The sequence below is a fragment of the Hyperolius riggenbachi genome, chromosome 6 (assembly GCF_040937935.1).
Source record: "Hyperolius riggenbachi isolate aHypRig1 chromosome 6, aHypRig1.pri, whole genome shotgun sequence".
Taxonomy (NCBI): domain Eukaryota; kingdom Metazoa; phylum Chordata; class Amphibia; order Anura; family Hyperoliidae; genus Hyperolius; species Hyperolius riggenbachi.
Window position 1 is genome coordinate 389172856 of NC_090651.1, and position 21078 is coordinate 389193933.

Below are 21078 nucleotides of genomic sequence, written 5' to 3' on the forward strand. Positions count from 1 at the left end.
CTGGACTTCCTTTTCTGGACTTGTGTGTGTGTGTGTGTATGTGTGTGTGTGTATATGTATGTATATGTGTGTGTGTGTGTGTGTGTGTGTGTGTGTGTGTGTGTGTGTGTGTGTGTGTATACAGTGTGTGTGTGTGTGTGTGTATATGTGTGTGTGTAGTGCGTGTGTGTGTGTGCATATATGTGTGTGTGGGGAGGGGGGGGGGGGGCTGTATTTGGTACATCCTGGATTCACCAACCTTTTCGGCAAATAACCACTCAACCTGATAGTTCTCTGGCAGAGTGAATGTCACATTGCAGGACATGACTGTCCAATCATTCTCCTGCACATTGATGTCTTCCACTGCAGGGAGAGAGAGAAGTCAGAGGACTATCTATAAACAGACAACCCTTTGCCCTCACTCACAGCAAGCAGGAGCCTCTAGTAACGACTTATGTGTGTTGTTCCCTGTTCCCTGGAGGGGTAGAACCTAACAGGCCTCAGTGTGAATTTCCAGTTTGAGAGCATGAAATGTTTGCTTGCTTTGATGAGTGGTGAGGGGTAGAGTAGGGTCCCTTTCACTGGAGACACCTCATCATGGTGAAATGGTCCAGTACAGAATGTTTGCTTGTTTTGCTGTGCGGTGAGGGGTAGAGTAGGGTCCCTTTCACTGGAGACACCTCATCGTGGTGAAAGGGTCCAGTACAGAATGTTTGCTTGTTTTGCTGTGCGGTGAGGGGTAGAGTAGGGTCCCTTTCACTGGAGACACCTCATCATGGTGAAAGGGTCCAGTACAGAATGTTTGCTTGTTTTGCTGTGCGGTGAGGGGTAGAGTAGGGTCCCTTTCACTGGGTAAACCTCATCGCAGTGAAAGGGTCCAGTACAGAATGCCTTTACATGCAAACCACTTGTAATGCAAACATCCTCCATTATTGCAATTTCTTGCAAGTTGTTTTTATCATTACTTGAGGTTCCTGCTCGCTGTGAGTGAGTGCAGAGGGTTAATTTTTTGTTAGATATTATAGAGCAATGTCTTCATTTTTACATACGTGTTTGTTTTGTACGCTGTACAGCACCGCAGAATATGACGGCAATATATATAAATCATTAATAATAATTTATGCTGTACATAAATGTTACACATGGAAGAGGGGGCTGCACATGGAATGGGGAGGCTGCTGTACAGTAATGTTACACATGGAAGAGGGGGCTGCACATGGAATGGGAGGCTGCTGTACATGGATGTTACACATGGAAGAGGGGGCTGCACAGGGAATGGGAGGAGGTGCTGTACATGGATGTTGCACATGGAAGAGAAGGCTGCACATGGAATGGGAGGAGGTGCTGTACATGGATGATACACATGGAAGAGAGGGTGGCACATGGAATGGGAGGAGGTGCTGTACATGGATGTTGCACATGGAAGAGGGGGCTGCACATGGAATTGGAGGGGGCTGCTGTACATGGATGTTGCACATGGAAGAGGGGGCTGCACATGGAATGGGAGGAGGTGCTGTACATGGATGTTACACATGGAAGAGGGGGCTGCACATGGAATGGGAGGGGCTGCTGCACATGGATGTTACACATGGAAGAGGGGGCTGCACATGGGATGGGAGGGGCTGCTGTACATGGATGATACACATGGAAGAGGGGGCTGCACATGGAATGGGAGGAGGTGCTGTACATGGATGCTACACATGGAAGAGGGGGCTGCACATGGAATGGGAGGAGGTGCTGTACATGGATGTTACACATGGAAGAGGGGGCTGCACAGGGAATGGGAGAAGGGCTGCTGTACATGGATGTTATACATGGAAGAGGGGACTGCACATGGAATGGGAGGGGCTGCTGTACATGGATGTTACACATGGAAGAGGGGGCAGCACATGGGATGGGAGGGGGCTGCCGTACATGGATGTTACACATGGAAGAGGGGGCTGCACGTGGAATGGGAGGGGGCTGCCGTACATGGGTGTTACACTTGGAAGAGGGGGCTGCACATGGAATGGGAGGGGCTGCCGTACATGGATGTTATACATGGAACAGGGGGCTGCACATGGAATGGGAGGGGCTGCTGTACATGGATGTTATACATGGAAGAGGGGGCTGCACATGGAATGGGAGGGGCTGCTGTACATGGATGTTACACATGGGAGGGGGCTACTGCACATGGTTGAGGAGCCACAACATACTTGGCTTAGAGACAGATAAATCCAGCTTTGCTGTCAGCATGTGGGCGGTGATTGACAAAGGGACCAAGAAAGATGAATCATGTGTAGAAAGTCTATTGTATACACAGTATAGCTGTTACTCAGTGTGTACGGCTATCGGTGAATATATGGTGCACAGTATAGCTGTTACTCAGTGTGTACGGCTATCGGTGAATATATGGTGCGCAGTATAGCTGTTACTCAGTGTGTACGGCTATCGGTGAATATATGGTGCACAGTATAGCTGTTACTCAGTGTGTATGGCTATCGGTGAATATATGGTGCGCAGTATAGCTATTACTCAGTGTGTACGGCTATCAGTGAATATATGGTGCGCAGTACAGCTGTTACTCAGTGTGTACGACTATCAGTGAATATATAGTGCACAGTATAGCTGTTACTCAGTGTGTACAGCTATCGGTGAATATATGGTGCACAGTATAGCTGTTACTCAGTGTGTACGGCTATCGGTGAATATATGGTGCACAGTACAGCTGTTACTCAGTGTGTACGGCTATCGGTGAATATATGGTGCACAGTATAGCTGTTACTCAGTGTGTATGGCTATCGGTGAATATAAGGTGCACAGTATAGCTGTTACTCAGTGTGTATGGCTATCGGTGAATATATGGTGCACAGTACAGCTGTTACTCAGTGTGTATGGCTATCGGTGAATATATGGTGCACAGTACAGCTGTTACTCAGTGTGTATGGCTATCGGTGAATATATGGTGCACAGTATAGCTGTTACTCAGTGTGTATGGCTATCGGTGAATATAAGGTGCACAGTATAGCTGTTACTCAGTGTGTATGGCTATCGGTGAATATATGGTGCACAGTACAGCTGTTACTCAGTGTGTATGGCTATCGGTAAATATATGGTGCGCAGTATAGCTGTTACTCAGTATGTATGGCTATCGGTGAATATATGGTGCACAGTATAGCTGTTACTCAGTGTGTATGGCTATCGGTGAATATATGGTGCGCAGTATAGTTGTTACTCAGTGTGTACGGCTATCGGTGAGTATATGGGGCACAGTATAGTTGTTACTCAGTGTGTATGGCTATCGGTAAATATATGGTGCGCAGTATAGCTGTTACTCAGTATGTATGGCTATCGGTGAATATATGGTGCACAGTATAGCTGTTACTCAGTGTGTATGGCTATCGGTGAATATATGGTGCGCAGTATAGTTGTTACTCAGTGTGTACGGCTATCGGTGACTATATGGTGCACAGTATAGCTGTTACTCAGTGTGTACGGCTATCGGTGAATATATGGTGCACAGTATCGCTGTTACTCAGTGTGTACGGCTATCGGTGAATATATGGTGCACAGTATAGCGGTTACTCAGTGTGTACGGCTATCGGGGAATATATGGTGCACAGAATAGCTGTTACTCAGTGTGTACGGCTATCGGTGAGTATATGGGGCACAGTATAGTTGTTACTCAGTGTGTATGGCTATCGGTGAATATATGGTGCACAGTATAGCTGTTACTCAGTGTGTACGGCTATCGGTGACTATATGGTGCACACTGTAGCTGTTACTCAGTGTGTATGGCTATCGGTGAATATATGGTGCACAGTACAGCTGTTACTCAGTGTGTATGGCTATCGGTGAATATATGGTGCACAGTATAGCTGTTACTCAGTGTGTATGGCTATCGGTGAATATATGGTGCACAGTATAGCTGTTACTCAGTGTGTATGGCTATCGGTGAATATATGGTGCGCAGTATAGCTGTTACTCAGTGTGTATGGCTATCGGTGAATATATGGTGCACAGTATAGCTGTTACTCAGTGTGTATGGCTATCGGTGATTATATGGTGCACAGTATAGCTGTTACTCAGTGTGTATGGCTATCAGTGAATATATAGTGCACATTATAGCTGTTACTCAGTGTGTATGGCTATCGGTGAATATATGGTGCACAGTACAGCTGTTACTCAGTGTGTATGGCTATCGGTGACTATATGGTGCACAGTATAGTTGTTACTCAGTGTGTATGGTTATCGGTGAATATATGGTGCGCAGTACAGCTGTTACTTAGTGTGTATGGCTATCGGTGAATATATGGTGCACAGTATAGCTGTTACTCAGTGTGTATGGCTATCAGTGACTATATGGTGCACAGTATAGCTGTTACTTAGTGTGTATGGCTATCGGTGAATATATGGTGCACAGTATAGCTGTTACTCAGTGTGTACGGCTATCGGTGGATATATGGTGCGCAGTATAGCTGTTACTCAGTGTGTATGGCTATCGGTGAATATATGGTGCACAGTACAGCTGTTACTCAGTGTGTATGGCTATTGGTGAATATATGGTGCACAGTATAGCTGTTACTCAGTGTGTACGGCTATCGGTGGTGAATATATGGTGCACACTGTAGCTGTTACTCAGTGTGTATGGCTATTGGTGAATATATGGTGCGCAGTATAGCTGTTACTCAGTGTGTATGGCTATCGGTGAATATATGGTGCACAGTGTAGCTGGTACTCAGTGTGTATGGCTATTGGTGAATATATGGTGCACAGTATAGCTGTTACTCAGTGTGTATGGCTATCGGTGCATATATGGTGCACAGTATAGCGGTTACTCAGTGTGTACGGCTATCGGTGAATATATGGTGCGCAGTATAGCTGTTACTCAGTGTGTACGGCTATCGGTGAATATATGGTGCGCAGTATAGCTGTTACTCAGTGTGTACGGCTATTGGTGAATATATGGTGCGCAGTATAGCTGTTACTCAGTGTGTACGGCTATCGGTGAATATATGGTGCACAGTATAGCTGTTACTCAGTGTGTACAGCTACCGGTGAATATATGGTGCACAGTATAGCTGTTACTCAGTGTGTATGGCTATCGGTGAATATATGGTGCACAGTATAGCTGTTACTCAGTGTGTATGGCTATCGGTGAATATATGGTGCGCAGTATAGCTGTTATTCAGTGTGTATGGCTATCGGTGAATATATGGTGCACAGTATAGCTGTTACTCAGTGTGTATGGCTATCGGTGATTATATGGTGCACAGTATAGTTGTTACTCAGTGTGTATGGCTATCGGTGAATATATAGTGCACAGTATAGCTGTTACTCAGTGTGTATGGCTATCGGTGAATATATGGTGCACAGTATAGCTGTTACTCAGTGTGTATGGCTATCGGTGAATATATGGTGCGCAGTATAGCTGTTACTCAGTGTGTATGGCTATCGGTGAATATATGGTGCACATTATAGCTGTTACTCAGTGTGTATGGCTATCGGTGACTATATGGTGCACAGTATAGCTGTTACTTAGTGTGTATGGCTATCGGTGAATATATGGTGCACAGTATAGCTGTTACTCAGTGTGTATGGCTATCGGTGACTATATGGTGCACAGTATAGTTGTTACTCAGTGTGTATGGCTATTGGTGAATATATGGTGCGCAGTATAGCTGTTACTCAGTGTGTACGGCTATCAGTGAATATATGGTGCGCAGTATAGCTGTTACTCAGTGTGTATGGCTATCGGTGAATATATGGTGCACAGTACAGCTGTTACTCAGTGTGTATGGCTATCGGTGACTATATGGTGCACAGTATAGCTGTTACTCAGTGTGTATGGCTATCGGTGAATATATGGTGCACAGTATAGCTGTTACTCAGTGTGTACGGCTATCGGTGAATATATGGTGCACAGTACAGCTGTTACTCAGTGTGTACGGCTATCGGTGGTGAATATATGGTGCACAGTGCAGCTGGTACTCAGTGTGTATGGCTATTGGTGAATATATGGTGCACAGTATAGCTGTTACTCAGTGTGTATGGCTATCGGTGAATATATGGTGCGCAGTATAGCTGTTACTCAGTGTGTACGGCTATCGGTGTATATATGGTGCACAGTATAGCTGTTACTCAGTGTGTACGGCTATTGCTGAATATATGGTGCACAGTATAGCTGTTACTCAGTGTGTACGGCTATCGGTGAATATATGGTGCACAGTATAGCTGTTACTCAGTGTGTACGGCTATCGGTGAATATATGGTGCGCAGTATAGCTGTTACTCAGTGTGTACGGCTATCGGTGAATATATGGTGCACAGTATAGCTGTTACTCAGTGTGTACGGCTATCAGTGAATATATGGTGCACAGTATAGCTGTTACTCAGTGTGTACGGCTATCGGTGAATATATGGTGCACAGTATAGCTGTTACTCAGTGTGTACGGCTATCGGTGAATATATGGTGCACAGTATAGCTGTTACTCAGTGTGTACGGCTATCGGTGAATATATGGTGCACAGTATAGCTGTTACTCAGTGTGTACGGCTATCGGTGAATATATGGTGCACAGTATAGCTGTTACTCAGTGTGTATGGCTATCGGTGAATATATGGTGCGCAGTATAGCTGTTATTCAGTGTGTATGGCTATCGGTGAATATATGGTGCACAGTATAGCTGTTACTCAGTGTGTATGGCTATCGGTGATTATATGGTGCACAGTATAGTTGTTACTCAGTGTGTATGGCTATCGGTGAATATATAGTGCACAGTATAGCTGTTACTCAGTGTGTATGGCTATCGGTGAATATATGGTGCACAGTATAGCTGTTACTCAGTGTGTATGGCTATCGGTGAATATATGGTGCGCAGTATAGCTGTTACTCAGTGTGTATGGCTATCGGTGAATATATGGTGCACATTATAGCTGTTACTCAGTGTGTATGGCTATCGGTGACTATATGGTGCACAGTATAGCTGTTACTTAGTGTGTATGGCTATCGGTGAATATATGGTGCACAGTATAGCTGTTACTCAGTGTGTATGGCTATCGGTGACTATATGGTGCACAGTATAGTTGTTACTCAGTGTGTATGGCTATCGGTGAATATATGGTGCGCAGTATAGCTGTTACTCAGTGTGTACGGCTATCAGTGAATATATGGTGCGCAGTATAGCTGTTACTCAGTGTGTATGGCTATCGGTGAATATATGGTGCACAGTACAGCTGTTACTCAGTGTGTATGGCTATCGGTGACTATATGGTGCACAGTATAGCTGTTACTCAGTGTGTATGGCTATCGGTGAATATATGGTGCACAGTATAGCTGTTACTCAGTGTGTACGGCTATCGGTGAATATATGGTGCACAGTACAGCTGTTACTCAGTGTGTACGGCTATCGGTGGTGAATATATGGTGCACAGTGCAGCTGGTACTCAGTGTGTATGGCTATTGGTGAATATATGGTGCACAGTATAGCTGTTACTCAGTGTGTATGGCTATCGGTGAATATATGGTGCGCAGTATAGCTGTTACTCAGTGTGTACGGCTATCGGTGTATATATGGTGCACAGTATAGCTGTTACTCAGTGTGTACGGCTATTGCTGAATATATGGTGCACAGTATAGCTGTTACTCAGTGTGTACGGCTATCGGTGAATATATGGTGCACAGTATAGCTGTTACTCAGTGTGTACGGCTATCGGTGAATATATGGTGCGCAGTATAGCTGTTACTCAGTGTGTACGGCTATCGGTGAATATATGGTGCACAGTATAGCTGTTACTCAGTGTGTACGGCTATCAGTGAATATATGGTGCGCAGTATAGCTGTTACTCAGTGTGTACGGCTATCGGTGAATATATGGTGCACAGTATAGCTGTTACTCAGTGTGTACGGCTATCGGTGAATATATGGTGCACAGTATAGCTGTTACTCAGTGTGTACGGCTATCGGTGAATATATGGTGCACACAGGGGCGCCGCGAGGCATAAAGCGAACCAAGCGGTCGCTTGGGGCCTCACAATCTTAGGGGCCTCGGCGGCTCCGTGACGTCGGCGTGACGTCACTTCTTCCCCGCAGCCCCGCCGGGCTGGCAGAGCAGAGCAGGGCTACAGGAAGATGGCCGCCGCCGAAGCCCTGCTCTGGAGACTATGTCTCCAGTACAGGGCTTCGGGTGGCCATCTTCCCGACCCGTAGCCCTGCATGAATCAGCGCGGGAGATTGGAGGAGGAAGCCAGGAAGGGAGCTCCGTGGGAACTGCGCGCCTGAGAAGCCGGCCGGGAGAGGAGACCAGGGAGAGAAGACTTCTGCCAGTGCCAGCCTGCCAGGTGAGTAAATTCTTTTCTTTTTGCAGCCGCAGCCCTAATTGCGAATTTGCGATTGATTTCTGCTGAACTGTGCCCTAAATGCATTTGATATCTGCTGAAAATGTGGCCCTAATTGCGATTGATTTCTGCTGAACTGTGCCCTAAATGCGTTTGATATCTGCTGAAAATGTGGCCCTAATTGCGATTGATTTCTGCTGAACTGTGCCCTAAATGCGTTTGATATCTGCTGAAAATGTGGCCCTAATTGCGATTGATTTCTGCTGAACTGTGCCCTAAATGCGTTTGATATCTGCTGAAAATGTGGCCCTAATTGCGATTGATTTCTGCTGAACTGTGCCCTAAATGCGTTTGATATCTGCTGAAAATGTGGCCCTAATTGCGATTGATTTCTGCTGAACTGTGCCCTAAATGCGTTTGATATCTGCTGAAAATGTGGCCCTAATTGCGATTGATTTCTGCTGAACTGTGCCCTAAATGCGTTTGATATCTGCTGAAAATGTGGCCCTAATTGCGATTGATTTCTGCTGAACTGTGCCCTAAATGCGTTTGATATCTGCTGAAAATGTGGCCCTAATTGCGATTGATTTCTGCTGAACTGTGCCCTAAATGCGTTTGATATCTGCTGAAAATGTGGCCCTAATTGCGATTGATTTCTTCTGAACTGTGCCCTAAATGCGTTTGATATCTGCTGAAAATGTGGCCCTAATTGCGATTGATTTCTGCTGAACTGTGCCCTAATTGCGTTTGATATCTGCTGAAAATGTGGCCCTAATTGCGATTGATTTCTGCTGAACTGTGCCCTAAATGCGTTTGATATCTGCTGAAAATGTGGCCCTAATTGCGTTTGATTTCTGCTGAAAATGTGCCCTAATTGCGTTTGATTTCGGCTGAAAATGTGCCCTAATTGCGTTTGATTTCTGCTGAAAATGTGCCCTAATTGCGTTTGATTTCTGCTGAAATGTGGCCCAAATTGCGTTTTTATTTTCTGGTGTCTGGGGTAACTGTTGCTGCATTTATTATTTAATGGTCATAGTTGGCTATATTTGCTGTGCTACGGTTAAGCTTCGCCCATACAATGTCATGGCCGCGCCAATCTTTCGGCGCGCTACGCGCGCCTCAATCACCCCAACATCCATTTTTTCCCCGCAAACAGCCCCGCCCCAATCCGCCCTCCTGCTCCACTCACATGTCATGGCCACGCCCACTTATGCGGGATAGCCACACCCATTTTTCGCCGCGGCGCGCTTCGCGCGCCGCAGGATAGGGCCTCTTGCTACAGTCCGCTTGGGGCCACAAAAACCTTAGCTGCACCCCTGGGTGCACAGTATAGCTGTTACTCAGTGTGTACGGCTATCGGTGAATGTATGGTGCACAGTATAGCTGTTACTCAGTGTGTATGGCTATCGGTGACTATATGGTGCGCAGTACAGCTGTTACTCAGTGTGTACGGCTATCGGTGAATATATAGTGCACAGTATAGCTGTTACTCAGTGTGTACGGCTATCGGTGAATATATGGTGCACAGTATAGCTGTTACTCAGTGTGTATGGCTATCGGTGAATATATGGTGCACAGTATAGTTGTTACTCAGTGTGTATGGCTATCGGTGAGTATATGGGGCACAGTATAGCTGTTACTCAGTGTGTATGGCTATTGCTGAATATATGGTGCGCAATACAGCTGTTACTCAGTGTGTACGGCTATCGGTGAATATATGGTGCACAGTATAGCTGTTACTCAGTGTGTATGGCTCTCGGTGAATATATGGTGCGCAGTATAGCTGTTACTCAGTGTGTATGGCTATCAGTGAATATATGGTGCACAGTATAGTTGTTACTCAGTGTGTATGGCTATCGGTGAATATATGGTGCACAGTATAGCTGTTACTCAGTGTGTACGGCTATCGGTGAATATATGGTGCACAGTACAGCTTTTACTCAGTGTGTACGGCTATCGGTGAATATATGGTGCACAGTGTAGCTGTTACTCGGTGTGTACGGCTATCGGTGAATATATGGTGCACAGTATAGCCGTTACTCAGTGTGTACGGCTATCGGTGACTATATGGTGCACAGTATAGCCGTTACTCAGTGTGTACGGCTATCGGTGAATATATGGTGCACAGTATAGCTGTTACTCAGTGTGTATGGCTCTCGGTGAATATATGGTGCACAGTATAGATGTTACTCAGTGTGTATGGCTATCGGTGAATATATGGTGCGCAGTATAGCTGTTACTCAGTGTGTATGGCTATCGGTGAATATATGGTGCACAGTATAGCTGTTACTCAGTGTGTATGGCTATCGGTGAATATATGGTGCACATTATAGCTGTTACTCAGTGTGTATGGCTATCGGTGACTATATGGTGCACAGTATAGCTGTTACTTAGTGTGTATGGCTATCGGTGAATATATGGTGCACAGTATAGCTGTTACTCAGTGTGTATGGCTATCGGTGACTATATGGTGTACAGTATAGCTTTTACTCAGTGTGTACGGTTATCGGTGAATATATGGTGCACAGTATAGTTGTTACTCAGTGTGTATGGCTATCGGTGAATATATGGTGCGCAGTATAGCTGTTACTCAGTGTGTACGGCTATCAGTGAATATATGGTGCGCAGCATAGCTGTTACTCAGTGTGTATGGCAATCGGTGAATATATGGTGCACAGTACAGCTGTTACTCAGAGTGTATGGCTATCGGTGACTATATGGTGCACAGTATAGCTGTTACTCAGTGTGTATGGCTATTGGTGAATATATGGTGCACAGTATAGCTGTTACTCAGTGTGTACGGCTATCGGTGAATATATGGTGCACAGTACAGCTGTTACTCAGTGTGTACGGCTATCGGTGGTGAATATATGGTGCACAGTGTAGCTGTTACTCATTGTGTATGGCTATTGGTGAATATATGGTGCACAGTATAGCTGTTACTCAGTGTGTATGGCTATCGGTGCATATATGGTGCACAGTATAGCGGTTACTCAGTGTGTACGGCTATCGGTGAATATATGGTGCGCAGTATAGCTGTTACTCAGTGTGTACGGCTATCGGTGAATATATGGTGCGCAGTATAGCTGTTACTCAGTGTGTACGGCTATTGGTGAATATATGGTGCGCAGTTTAGCTGTTACTCAGTGTGTACGGCTATCGGTGAAGATATGGTGCACAGTACAGCTGTTACTCAGTGTGTACGGCTATCGGTGTATATATGGTGCACAGTATAGCTGTTACTCAGTGTGTACGGCTATTGCTGAATATATGGTGCACAGTATAGCTGTTACTCAGTGTGTACGGCTATCGGTGAATATATGGTGCACAGTATAGCTGTTACTCGGTGTGTACGGCTATCGGTGAATATATGGTGCACAGTATAGCCGTTACTCAGTGTGTACGGCTATCGGTGACTATATGGTGCACAGTATAGCTGTTACTCAGTGTGTATGGCTATCGGTGAATATATGGTGCACAGTATAGCTGTTACTCAGTGTGTACGGCTATCGGTGACTATATGGTGCACAGTATAGCTGTTACTCAGTGTGTATGGCTATCGGTGAATATATGGTGCACAGTATAGCTGTTACTCAGTGTGTATGGCTATCGGTGAATATATGGTGCACAGTATAGCTGTTACTCAGTGTGTACGGCTATCGGTGAATATATGGTGCACAGTATAGCTGTTACTCAGTGTGTATGGCTATCGGTGAATATATGGTGCACAGTATAGCTGTTACTCAGTGTGTATGGCTATCGGTGAATATATGGTGCACAGTATAGCTGTTACTCAGTGTGTACGGCTATCGGTGAATATATGGTGCACAGTATAGCTGTTACTCAGTGTGTACGGCTATCGGTGAATATATGGTGCACAGTACAGCTGTTACTCAGTGTGTACGGCTATCGGTGAATATATGGTGCACAGTATAGCTGTTAGAGACAGATAAATCCAGCTTTGCTGTCAGCATGTGGGCGGTGATTGACAAAGGGACCAAGACAGATGAATCATGTGTAGAAAGTCTATTGTATACACAGTATAGCTGTTACTCAGTGTGTACGGCTATCGGTGAATATATGGTGCACAGTATAGCTGTTACTCAGTGTGTATGGCTATCGGTGACTATATGGTGCGCAGTATAGCTGTTACTCAGTGTGTACGGCTATCGGTGAATATATGGAGCGCAGTATAGCTGTTACTCAGTGTGTATGGCTATCGGTGAATATATGGTGCACAGTATAGCTGTTACTCAGTGTGTATGGCTATCGGTGACTATATGGTGCGCAGTATAGCTGTTACTCAGTGTGTACGGCTATCGGTGAATATATGGTGCGCAGTACAGCTGTCACTCAGTGTGTACGGCTATCGGTGACTATATGGTGCGCAGTATAGCTGTTACTCAGTGTGTACGGCTATCGGTGACTATATGGTGCGCAGTATAGCTGTTACTCAGTGTGTACGGCTATCGGTGACTATATGGTGCGCAGTATAGCTGTTACTCAGTGTGTACGGCTATCGGTGAATATATGGAGCGCAGTATAGCTGTTACTTAGTGTGTATGGCTATCGGTGAATATATGGTGCACAGTATAGCTGTTACTCAGTATGTACGGCCATCGGTGAATATATGGTGCACAGTATAGCTGTTACTCAGTGTGTATGGCTATCGGGGAATATATGGTGCACAGTATAGCTGTTACTCAGTGTGTACGGCTATCTGTGAATATATGGCACATACTTCCACATTCCACGGGAAGGTTACAATCCACAAACTCACATTCGCTGCAGTTAAAAGTCCGAGCATTTTTCTGGTTGCCTGCGGGGACAAAATACACAAAAAGAAGAAAGAAGGACAAATAATCTCCATAGCTACAAATAGGAGCGAATCTGAAGATTCTATTCATGACTAAAAGCCATGACTAGATGGCAGGATAGTCTGGGGGTAGCATGTATGGCAGGATAGTCTGGGGGTAGCATGTATGGATGGCAGGATAGTCTGGGGGTAGCATGTATGGATGGCAGGATAGTCTGGGGGTAGCATGTATAGCAGGATAGTCTGTGGGTAGCATGTATGGATGGCAGGATAGTCTTAGGGTAGCATGTATAGCAGGATAGTCTGGGGGTAGCATGTATGGATGGCAGGATAGTCTGGGGGTAGCATGTATGGCAGGATAGTCTGGGGGTAGCATGTATGGATGGCAGGATAGTCTGGGGGTAGCATGTGTGGCAGGATAGTCTGGGGGTAGCATGTATGGCAGGATAGTCTGGGGGTAGCATGTATGGCAGGATAGTCTGGGGATAGCATGTATGGCAGGATAGTCTGGGGGTAGCATGTATAGATGGCAGGATAGTCTGGGGGTAGCATGTATAGATGACAGGATAGTCTGGGGGTAGCATGTATGGCAGGATAGTCTGGGGGTAGCATGTATGGCAGGATAGTCTGGGGGTAGCATGTATGGCAGGATAGTCTGGGGGTAGCATGTATAGATGGCAGGATTGTCTGGGGGTAGCATGTGTGGCAGGATAGTCTGGGGGTAGCATGTATGGATGGCAGGATAGTCTGGGGGTAGCATGTATAGATGGCAGGATAGTCTGGGGTAGCATGTATGGATGGCAGGATAGCCATAGGGTAGCATGTATAGATGGCAGGATAGTCTGGGGGTAGCATGTATAGATGGCAGGATAGTCTGGGGGTAGCATGTATGGATGGCAGGATAGTCTGGGGGTAGCATGTATAGCAGGATAGTCTGGGGGTAGCATGTATGGATGGCAGGATAGTCTGGGGGTAGCATGTGTGGCAGGATAGTCTGGGGGTAGCATGTATGGCAGGATAGTCTGGGGGTAGCATGTATGGCAGGATAGTCTGGGGATAGCATGTATGGCAGGATAGTCTGGGGGTAGCATGTATAGATGGCAGGATAGTCTGGGGGTAGCATGTATAGATGACAGGATAGTCTGGGGGTAGCATGTATGGCAGGATAGTCTGGGGGTAGCATGTATGGCAGAATAGTCTGGGGGTAGCATGTATGGCAGGATAGTCTGGGGGTAGCATGTATAGATGGCAGGATTGTCTGGGGGTAGCATGTGTGGCAGGATAGTCTGGGGGTAGCATGTATAGATGGCAGGATAGTCTGGGGTAGCATGTATGGATGGCAGGATAGCCATAGGGTAGCATGTATAGATGGCAGGATAGTCTGGGGGTAGCATGTATGGATGGCAGGATAGTCTGGGGGTAGCATGTATAGATGGCAGGATAGTCTGGGGGTAGCATGTATAGATGGCAGGATAGTCTGGGGGTAGCATGTATGGATGGCAGGATAGTCTGGGGGTAGCATGTATAGATGACAGGATAGTCTGGGGGTAGCATGTATGGCAGGATAGTCTGGGGGTAGCATGTATGGATGGCAGGATAGTCTGGGGGTAGCATGTATAGATGACAGGATAGTCTGGGGGTAGCATGTATGGATGGCAGGATAGTCTGGGGGTAGCATGTATGACAGGATAGTCTGGGGGTAGCATGTATGGATGGCAGGATAGTCTGGGGGTAGCATGTATGGCAGGATAGTCTGGGGGTAGCATGTATGGATGGCAGGATAGTCTGGGGGTAGCATGTATAGATGACAGGATAGTCTGGGGGTAGCATGTATAGATGGCAGGATAGTCTGGGGGTAGCATGTATAGATGGCAGGATAGTCTGGGGGTAGCATGTATAGATGGCAGGATAGTTTGGGGTAGCATGTATAGATGACAGGATAGTCTGGGGGTAGCATGTATGGCAGGATAGTGTTGGGGTAGCATGTATGGCAGGATAGTCTGGGGGTAGCATGAATGTATGGCAGGATAGTCTGGGGGTAGCTTGTATAGATTGCAGGATACAATACAATACAATAACATTTCTATAGCGCTTTTCGCCCATAGGACTCAAAGCGCTTAGGCTCTCTCAGATTCAGTAATTGGTAGTAGGATGAAGTATTCACACAACAAAAGTTATATTTCTGCAAATGCCAAACTGAACAGGTGGGTTTTCAGTCTGGATTTAAACACGTCCAGGGATGGAGCTGTCCTGATCTGTTGGAGTAAGGAGTTCCAAAACGTAGGGGCAGCATGACAGAAGGATCTGGGACCAAAAGTTTCCAAGTGGACTCTGGGTATGACTAGATTATTAGAACCTGTGGATCTGAGAATGCGGGGATTGCTACGCAGCTGCAACATATCTTTCAAGTATCCAGGGCCTAGATTATTCAGGGATTTAAATGTCAGTAGGCCGATCTTGAATAGGACCCTCCATTCTATAGGTAGCCAGTGAAGGGAGTGCAGGACTGGCGTTATGTGGCAGTGACGGGGTTGGTTGGTTAGCAGTCTGGCAGCAGTATTCTGTATCAGCTGTAGTCGGTACAAGACCTTTTTTGGAAGGCCAGTGTAGAGAGCATTGCAGTAGTCCAGTCGGGATGTGATGAAGGCATGGACTAAGGTTGGCAGATCTTCTGGGGGGATGAGGTGCTTGATTTTTGCGATGTTCTTCAGGTGAAAATAGGATGATTTCACCACAGCAGAGATGTGGGTTCTGAAGTTTAAATCCCCATCAATTAGAACTCCCAGGCTACGCACATGATCAGAGCTGCGTAGATCCGTGCCTCCTATTCCCAGTGGTGAAGACTGCAAGTTAAGTTGTTTTGTTATCATGCTCTGCCCTCCAATCAGAAGGACTTCAGTTTTGTCTGCATTTAGTTTCAGCCAGTTGTCATTCATCCATTGCTGTAGTTCACGTAAGCAGGCGTTTATAGTTAGAGTTGGGTCTGTCACACCAGGCTTGAAGGAAAGATATAGTTGGGTGTCGTCTGCATAGCAGTGGTATGTCAGGCCATGTTTTTGGATTAGTTTTCCAAGCGGTAACATGTAAATCGTGAAAAGCAGGGGAGAGAGGATTGAGCCCTGGGGCACCCCATACTTAAGTGATACAGGGGTGGACAGGAAGGGCCCCATAGACACTTTGTGGGTTCTGCCACTCAAGAAGGATTGGAACCACTGAAGTACTATGCCATCAATGCCGCAGTATTCCTGTAGCCTGTTTATCAAGATGTCATGGTCAACTGTATCAAAGGCTGCAGAAAGGTCTAGCAGTATGAGGATCGAGCACTCTCCTCTGTCTCTTGCCATGAGCAGGTGGTTGCATATTTGGATGAGGGCAGTTTCAGTGCTGTGGTGTTTCCTGAAGCCAGACTGGAATGGGTCATAACTGTTGTTTTGTAGGATTTTGGCTTCTAGCTGGAGGTATACAGCTTTTTCAATTAGCTTGCCCAGAAAGGGGAGGTTAGAGACAGGTCTGTAGCTGGTCATTGCATCTGGGTCCAGGGAGGGTTTTTTGAGGAGAGGCCTGATGATTGCTTCCTTCCGTAAAGCAGGAAATATCCCTGATTGTAAAGAACAGTGAACAATTTTGAGGAATACCGGTACGAACAGGTCGGGGCAGTTCAACATGAACTGTGTTGGGCCAGGATCTAGGTCACAGGTAGTAAGGCGGACGTGAAGGAGGATGCTTGATGTGACTTCTTCATCAATTTCTTTGAAGTTTGACCAAGGTGTTACGTTGTCTCTGCTAATGGTCTTCGGCACTATATTAGGCTCAGATGCTGTAAGTTGGATGGCGGACCTTATAGCGGAGACTTTGTCTGTGAAGAAATGGGCAAATTGGTCACAGAGGTCCTTTGAAGACTCTATATTAAGTTTTTGACATGCCGGGTTGCAAAATTTTTCCACTGTGCGGAACAGTTGGGCTGGTTTGTTAATTGCATTTGCAATCTCTGGATTAGGATAGTCTGGGGGTAGCATGTATAGATGGCAGGATAGTCTGGGGGTAGCATGTATGGCAGGATAGTCTGGGGGTAGCTTGTATAGATGGCAGGATAGTCTGGGGGTAGCTTGTATAGATTGCAGGATAGTCTGGGGTAGCATGTATGACAGGATAGTCTGGGGGTAGCATGTATAGATGACAGGATAGTCTGGGGGTAGCATGTATGGCAGGATAGTCTGGGGGTAGCATGTATAGATGGCAGGATAGTCTGGGGGTAGCATGTATAGATGGCAGGATAGTCTGGGGGTAGCATGTATAGATTGCAGGATAGTCTGGGGGTAGCATGTATAGATTGCAGGATAGTCTGGGGGTAGCTTGTATAGATGGCAGGATAGTCTGGGGGTAGCATGTATAGATGGCAGGATAGTCTGGGGGTAGCATGTATAGATGGCAGGATAGTCTGGGGGTAGCATGTATAGATGGCAGGATAGTCTGGGGGTAGCATGTATAGATGGCAGGATAGTCTGGGGGTAGCATGTATAGATGGCAGGATAGTCTGGGGGTAGCTTGTATAGATTGCAGGATAGTCTGGGGGTAGCTTGTATAGATTGCAGGATAGTCTGGGGGTAGCATGTATAGATGGCAGGATAGTCTGGGGGTAGCATGTATAGATGGCAGGATAGTCTGGGGGTAGCATGTATAGATGGCAGGATAGTCTGGGGGTAGCATGTATAGATGGCAGGATAGTCTGGGGGTAGCATGTATAGATGGCAGGATAGTCTGGGGGTAGCATGTATAGATGACAGGATAGTCTGGGGGTAGCTTGTATAGATTGCAGGATAGTCTGGGGGTAGCATGTATAGATTGCATGATAGTCTGGGGGTAGCTTGTATAGATTGCAGGATAGTCTGGGGGTAGCATGTATAGATGGCAGGATAGTCTGGGGGTAGCATGTATAGATGGCAGGATAGTCTGGGGGTAGCATGTATAGATTGCAGGATAGTCTGGGGGTAGCATGTATAGATGGCAGGATAGTCTGGGGGTAGCTTGTATAGATTGCAGGATAGTCTGGGGGTAGCTTGTATAGATTGCAGGATAGTCTGGGGGTAGCATGTATGGATGGCAGGATAGTCTGGGGGTAGCTTGTATAGATGGCAGGATAGTCTGGGGGTAGCTTGTATAGATTGCAGGATAGTTTGGGTTATTGATGGCAAGGGCAGAGCTCTCTCACCCTTTTGTGTCTTGAAATTTGCTATACATTTTATTCATCATGCTACTTTTGTCACTGTCATTACCACTTCTGTATTTTGTATATTTTCTGTAATATTTTGTACCCCGTGTTTGTTTGTTACTTTGTACAACACCACGCAATATGTGGGCGCTTTATAAATCAATAATAATAATTGATTTGTTGATTTTTGCCACTCACATTTAGTTGTAATCGGCACTGTATATGTGTTATCCATTTACTCACCACAAGGGGGCGTACAAGCATCAGCCGGATGCCCTGGCAGAGAGGAAGAGGAAGGAGTGGAAATCATGGCAGTTCTACTAAACATTCTAGTCCAGTCTTTAAAGGAAAACTTAAGTCAAATAAAAAAAATGACATTTACTCACCTGGGGCATCCCTCAGCACCCCGAAGCTGGATGGTGCCCTCGCAGCCCCGCTCCGATCGTCCTGTCCCCGCCGGCGGCTACTTCACCCTCTATGCTGCTATAGCGTCTATATATACGCTATAGCAGCATAGAGGGTGATAGCAGCGGCTGGGAACGCGGAAAATCAGCCGCGTTCCCAGCCTGTCGGCGGCTGTCGCCGAACCGGAAGTAGCCGCCGGCGGGGACAGGACGATCGGAGCGGGGCTGCGAGGGCACCATCCAGCTTCGGGGTGCTGAGGGATGCCCCAGGTGAGTAAAAATCATTTTTTTTATTTGACTTAAGTTTTCCTTTAACCAGTTTCGTTTTTAAGACGTAGCTCTTATGTCCAAAATGCATGCTGAACATAGAAGCTACGGCCATGAAAAACCCGTCACCGCGGCCAATCGCGCGTTCACCTGCAGGGGTACTCGTCGCCGCCCATCAGCCCGGAGATCAATTAATGAGAATGCAGTTCCCAATCATTGATCTATGTCCTCGTGTCAATGATCGCGGCATCAATGAGATGCCTGCGTCATTGTGATGTGAGAAGTAACACATCCACCCTCTACTTCCTGTATAGTGTACTAATAGTATGCAAAAGAAAGTAATGTGCGAGGACATCTTGTGGCCAAATAGTAAAATTACACTTACATACATTTATTTTACAAAAGAAACATACAGATATTTAAAATTAACTCCTTACTTCCCATACGCTCCCAAAATACCCAAATAAAACTTTTGATAAAAAAAAAATGACAATAAAAAAAAAATAGTTACCTTAGGGTCTGAACTTTTTTTTAATATGCATATCAAGAGGGTATATTACTATTATTTTTTTAAATTATAAGCTTGTAAATAGTGATGAATGCAAACCTGAAAAAATGCACCTTTATTTTTTTAAATAAAATATTGGCTCCATACATTGCGATAGGGACATAATTTAAATGGTGTAATAACCAGGACAAATGGGCAAATACAATACATAGGTTTTAATCATGGTAGCATGTATTATTTTAAAACTATAATGGCCGAAAACTGAGAAATATTAAATTCTCTCAATTTTTTCTTAATATTCCTGTTAAAATGCATTTAGAAAAAAACAATTCTTTTGTACCACCCAAAGAAAGCCTAATTGGTGGCAGAGAAAACAATGTATAGATCATTTTGTTTTGATAAGTAGTGATAAAGTTATTGGCGAATGAATGGGAGGAGCGCTGAAATGATGCATAATGTGAAAAACCACTGCAGGCTGAAGTGGTTAATAGCTTCTGGGAGGGGTGTTGAGAATCCAGTATTCTTATAGGTCGCAGTTAGATTGCAGAATGTTACATGTGTCACCAGGACAGGAGTTGGGGATAAAGTCACTGGCTGCTGTCATGCCATAGGTGGGACATTTTAGGGACACCCGCTATAAAAGTGGTCCTGTACTGAGGGTATATTCACAGTGGAGATTGCATTGGGCTCCCTGTGGCAGGATGATCACAACAGATCAGGACAGCAGCGCTGCATGTTATGCTCGCATTTCATGAGGTACAGTGAAGCATGCAGTCAATGAAACATATGCTTCACTACAGTGCAGTGCATTATGATGCTGCAGCCCGTTATACCACATGGCAGCGCCACACTGTGAGCGTCTTATAAGTGGAGCGCAGCAGTGGGGCCAGCCACGTTACGCCAGATAGTGTCCTTATACTTCTTCCCCTTCTGAAGTGAATTGAAGAAAGCAGAGTACACTTCCATCCAGAATGGTTCCCACCCCTGAACTGCGGTGTCTGTTTCCCCCCCCCCCTAATGCTTCTGTATATCTGCTGTCCTTTACTAGGCCCTGACTGGTAGTGGTTCCAAAATGAAAAAGACACGGCACTCGGGAGCTGTGTGCAGCGACAAGCTGTATTGGAGCAAGCGGTAGCACTACGTTTCGGGCAGAGCCCTTCCTCAGTTTCGGGCAGAGCCCTTCCATACCTGAGGAAGGGTTCCGCCCGAAACATGTAGTACTATCGCTTGCTCCAATGCAGCTTGTCGCTGCACACAGCTCCCGAGTGCCGTGTCTTTCTTTTTGCTACTTGTCTATGGATGTGCAGGGGTGATGTACCTGCTAGACGCTGAGCACCGGCTGGACGATTTTATATCGTTTCTTCCCTGAGGTGAGGAGGTCTTTTGCTGCGACTGGCAGTGGTCGGGACCTTTGAGTTAGAAGGTGTACGCCTCATACATGCGTGTTTGCTGCTTGTGGCCGCTCTGTCCGCTCCTGCACTGCTGAGACCGCTGTGAGCGCGTGCGCTGAGATAAGGATCCAGCCACCAGCAACCAGAGGTGTAGCTAGCAGTATTCAGCACCCGGGGATAAAGTCAGTCC

At 46.1% G+C, this 21078-nt stretch overlaps 1 protein-coding gene across 11 annotated transcripts in view; it reads right to left on the reverse strand.

Moving 5' to 3' along the window:
* SPACA6 (sperm acrosome associated 6) overlaps window positions 1–21078 on the reverse strand; it is a 77677-nt gene that overhangs the window by 11016 nt on the left and 45583 nt on the right. For 8 of the 11 annotated variants that reach the window (XM_068242025.1, XM_068242015.1, XM_068242018.1 and 5 more), the window contains 3 exons: window positions 18562–18594; window positions 13035–13112; window positions 239–342 (listed from right to left, as the gene is read on the reverse strand). In XM_068242025.1, the coding sequence (XP_068098126.1) occupies window positions 239–342; window positions 13035–13112; window positions 18562–18594 (215 nt within the window). The remainder of the gene's footprint in view (window positions 1–238; window positions 343–13034; window positions 13113–18561; window positions 18595–21078) is intronic. The other 3 variants (XM_068242020.1, XM_068242021.1, XM_068242019.1) reach the window with 3 other exon arrangements.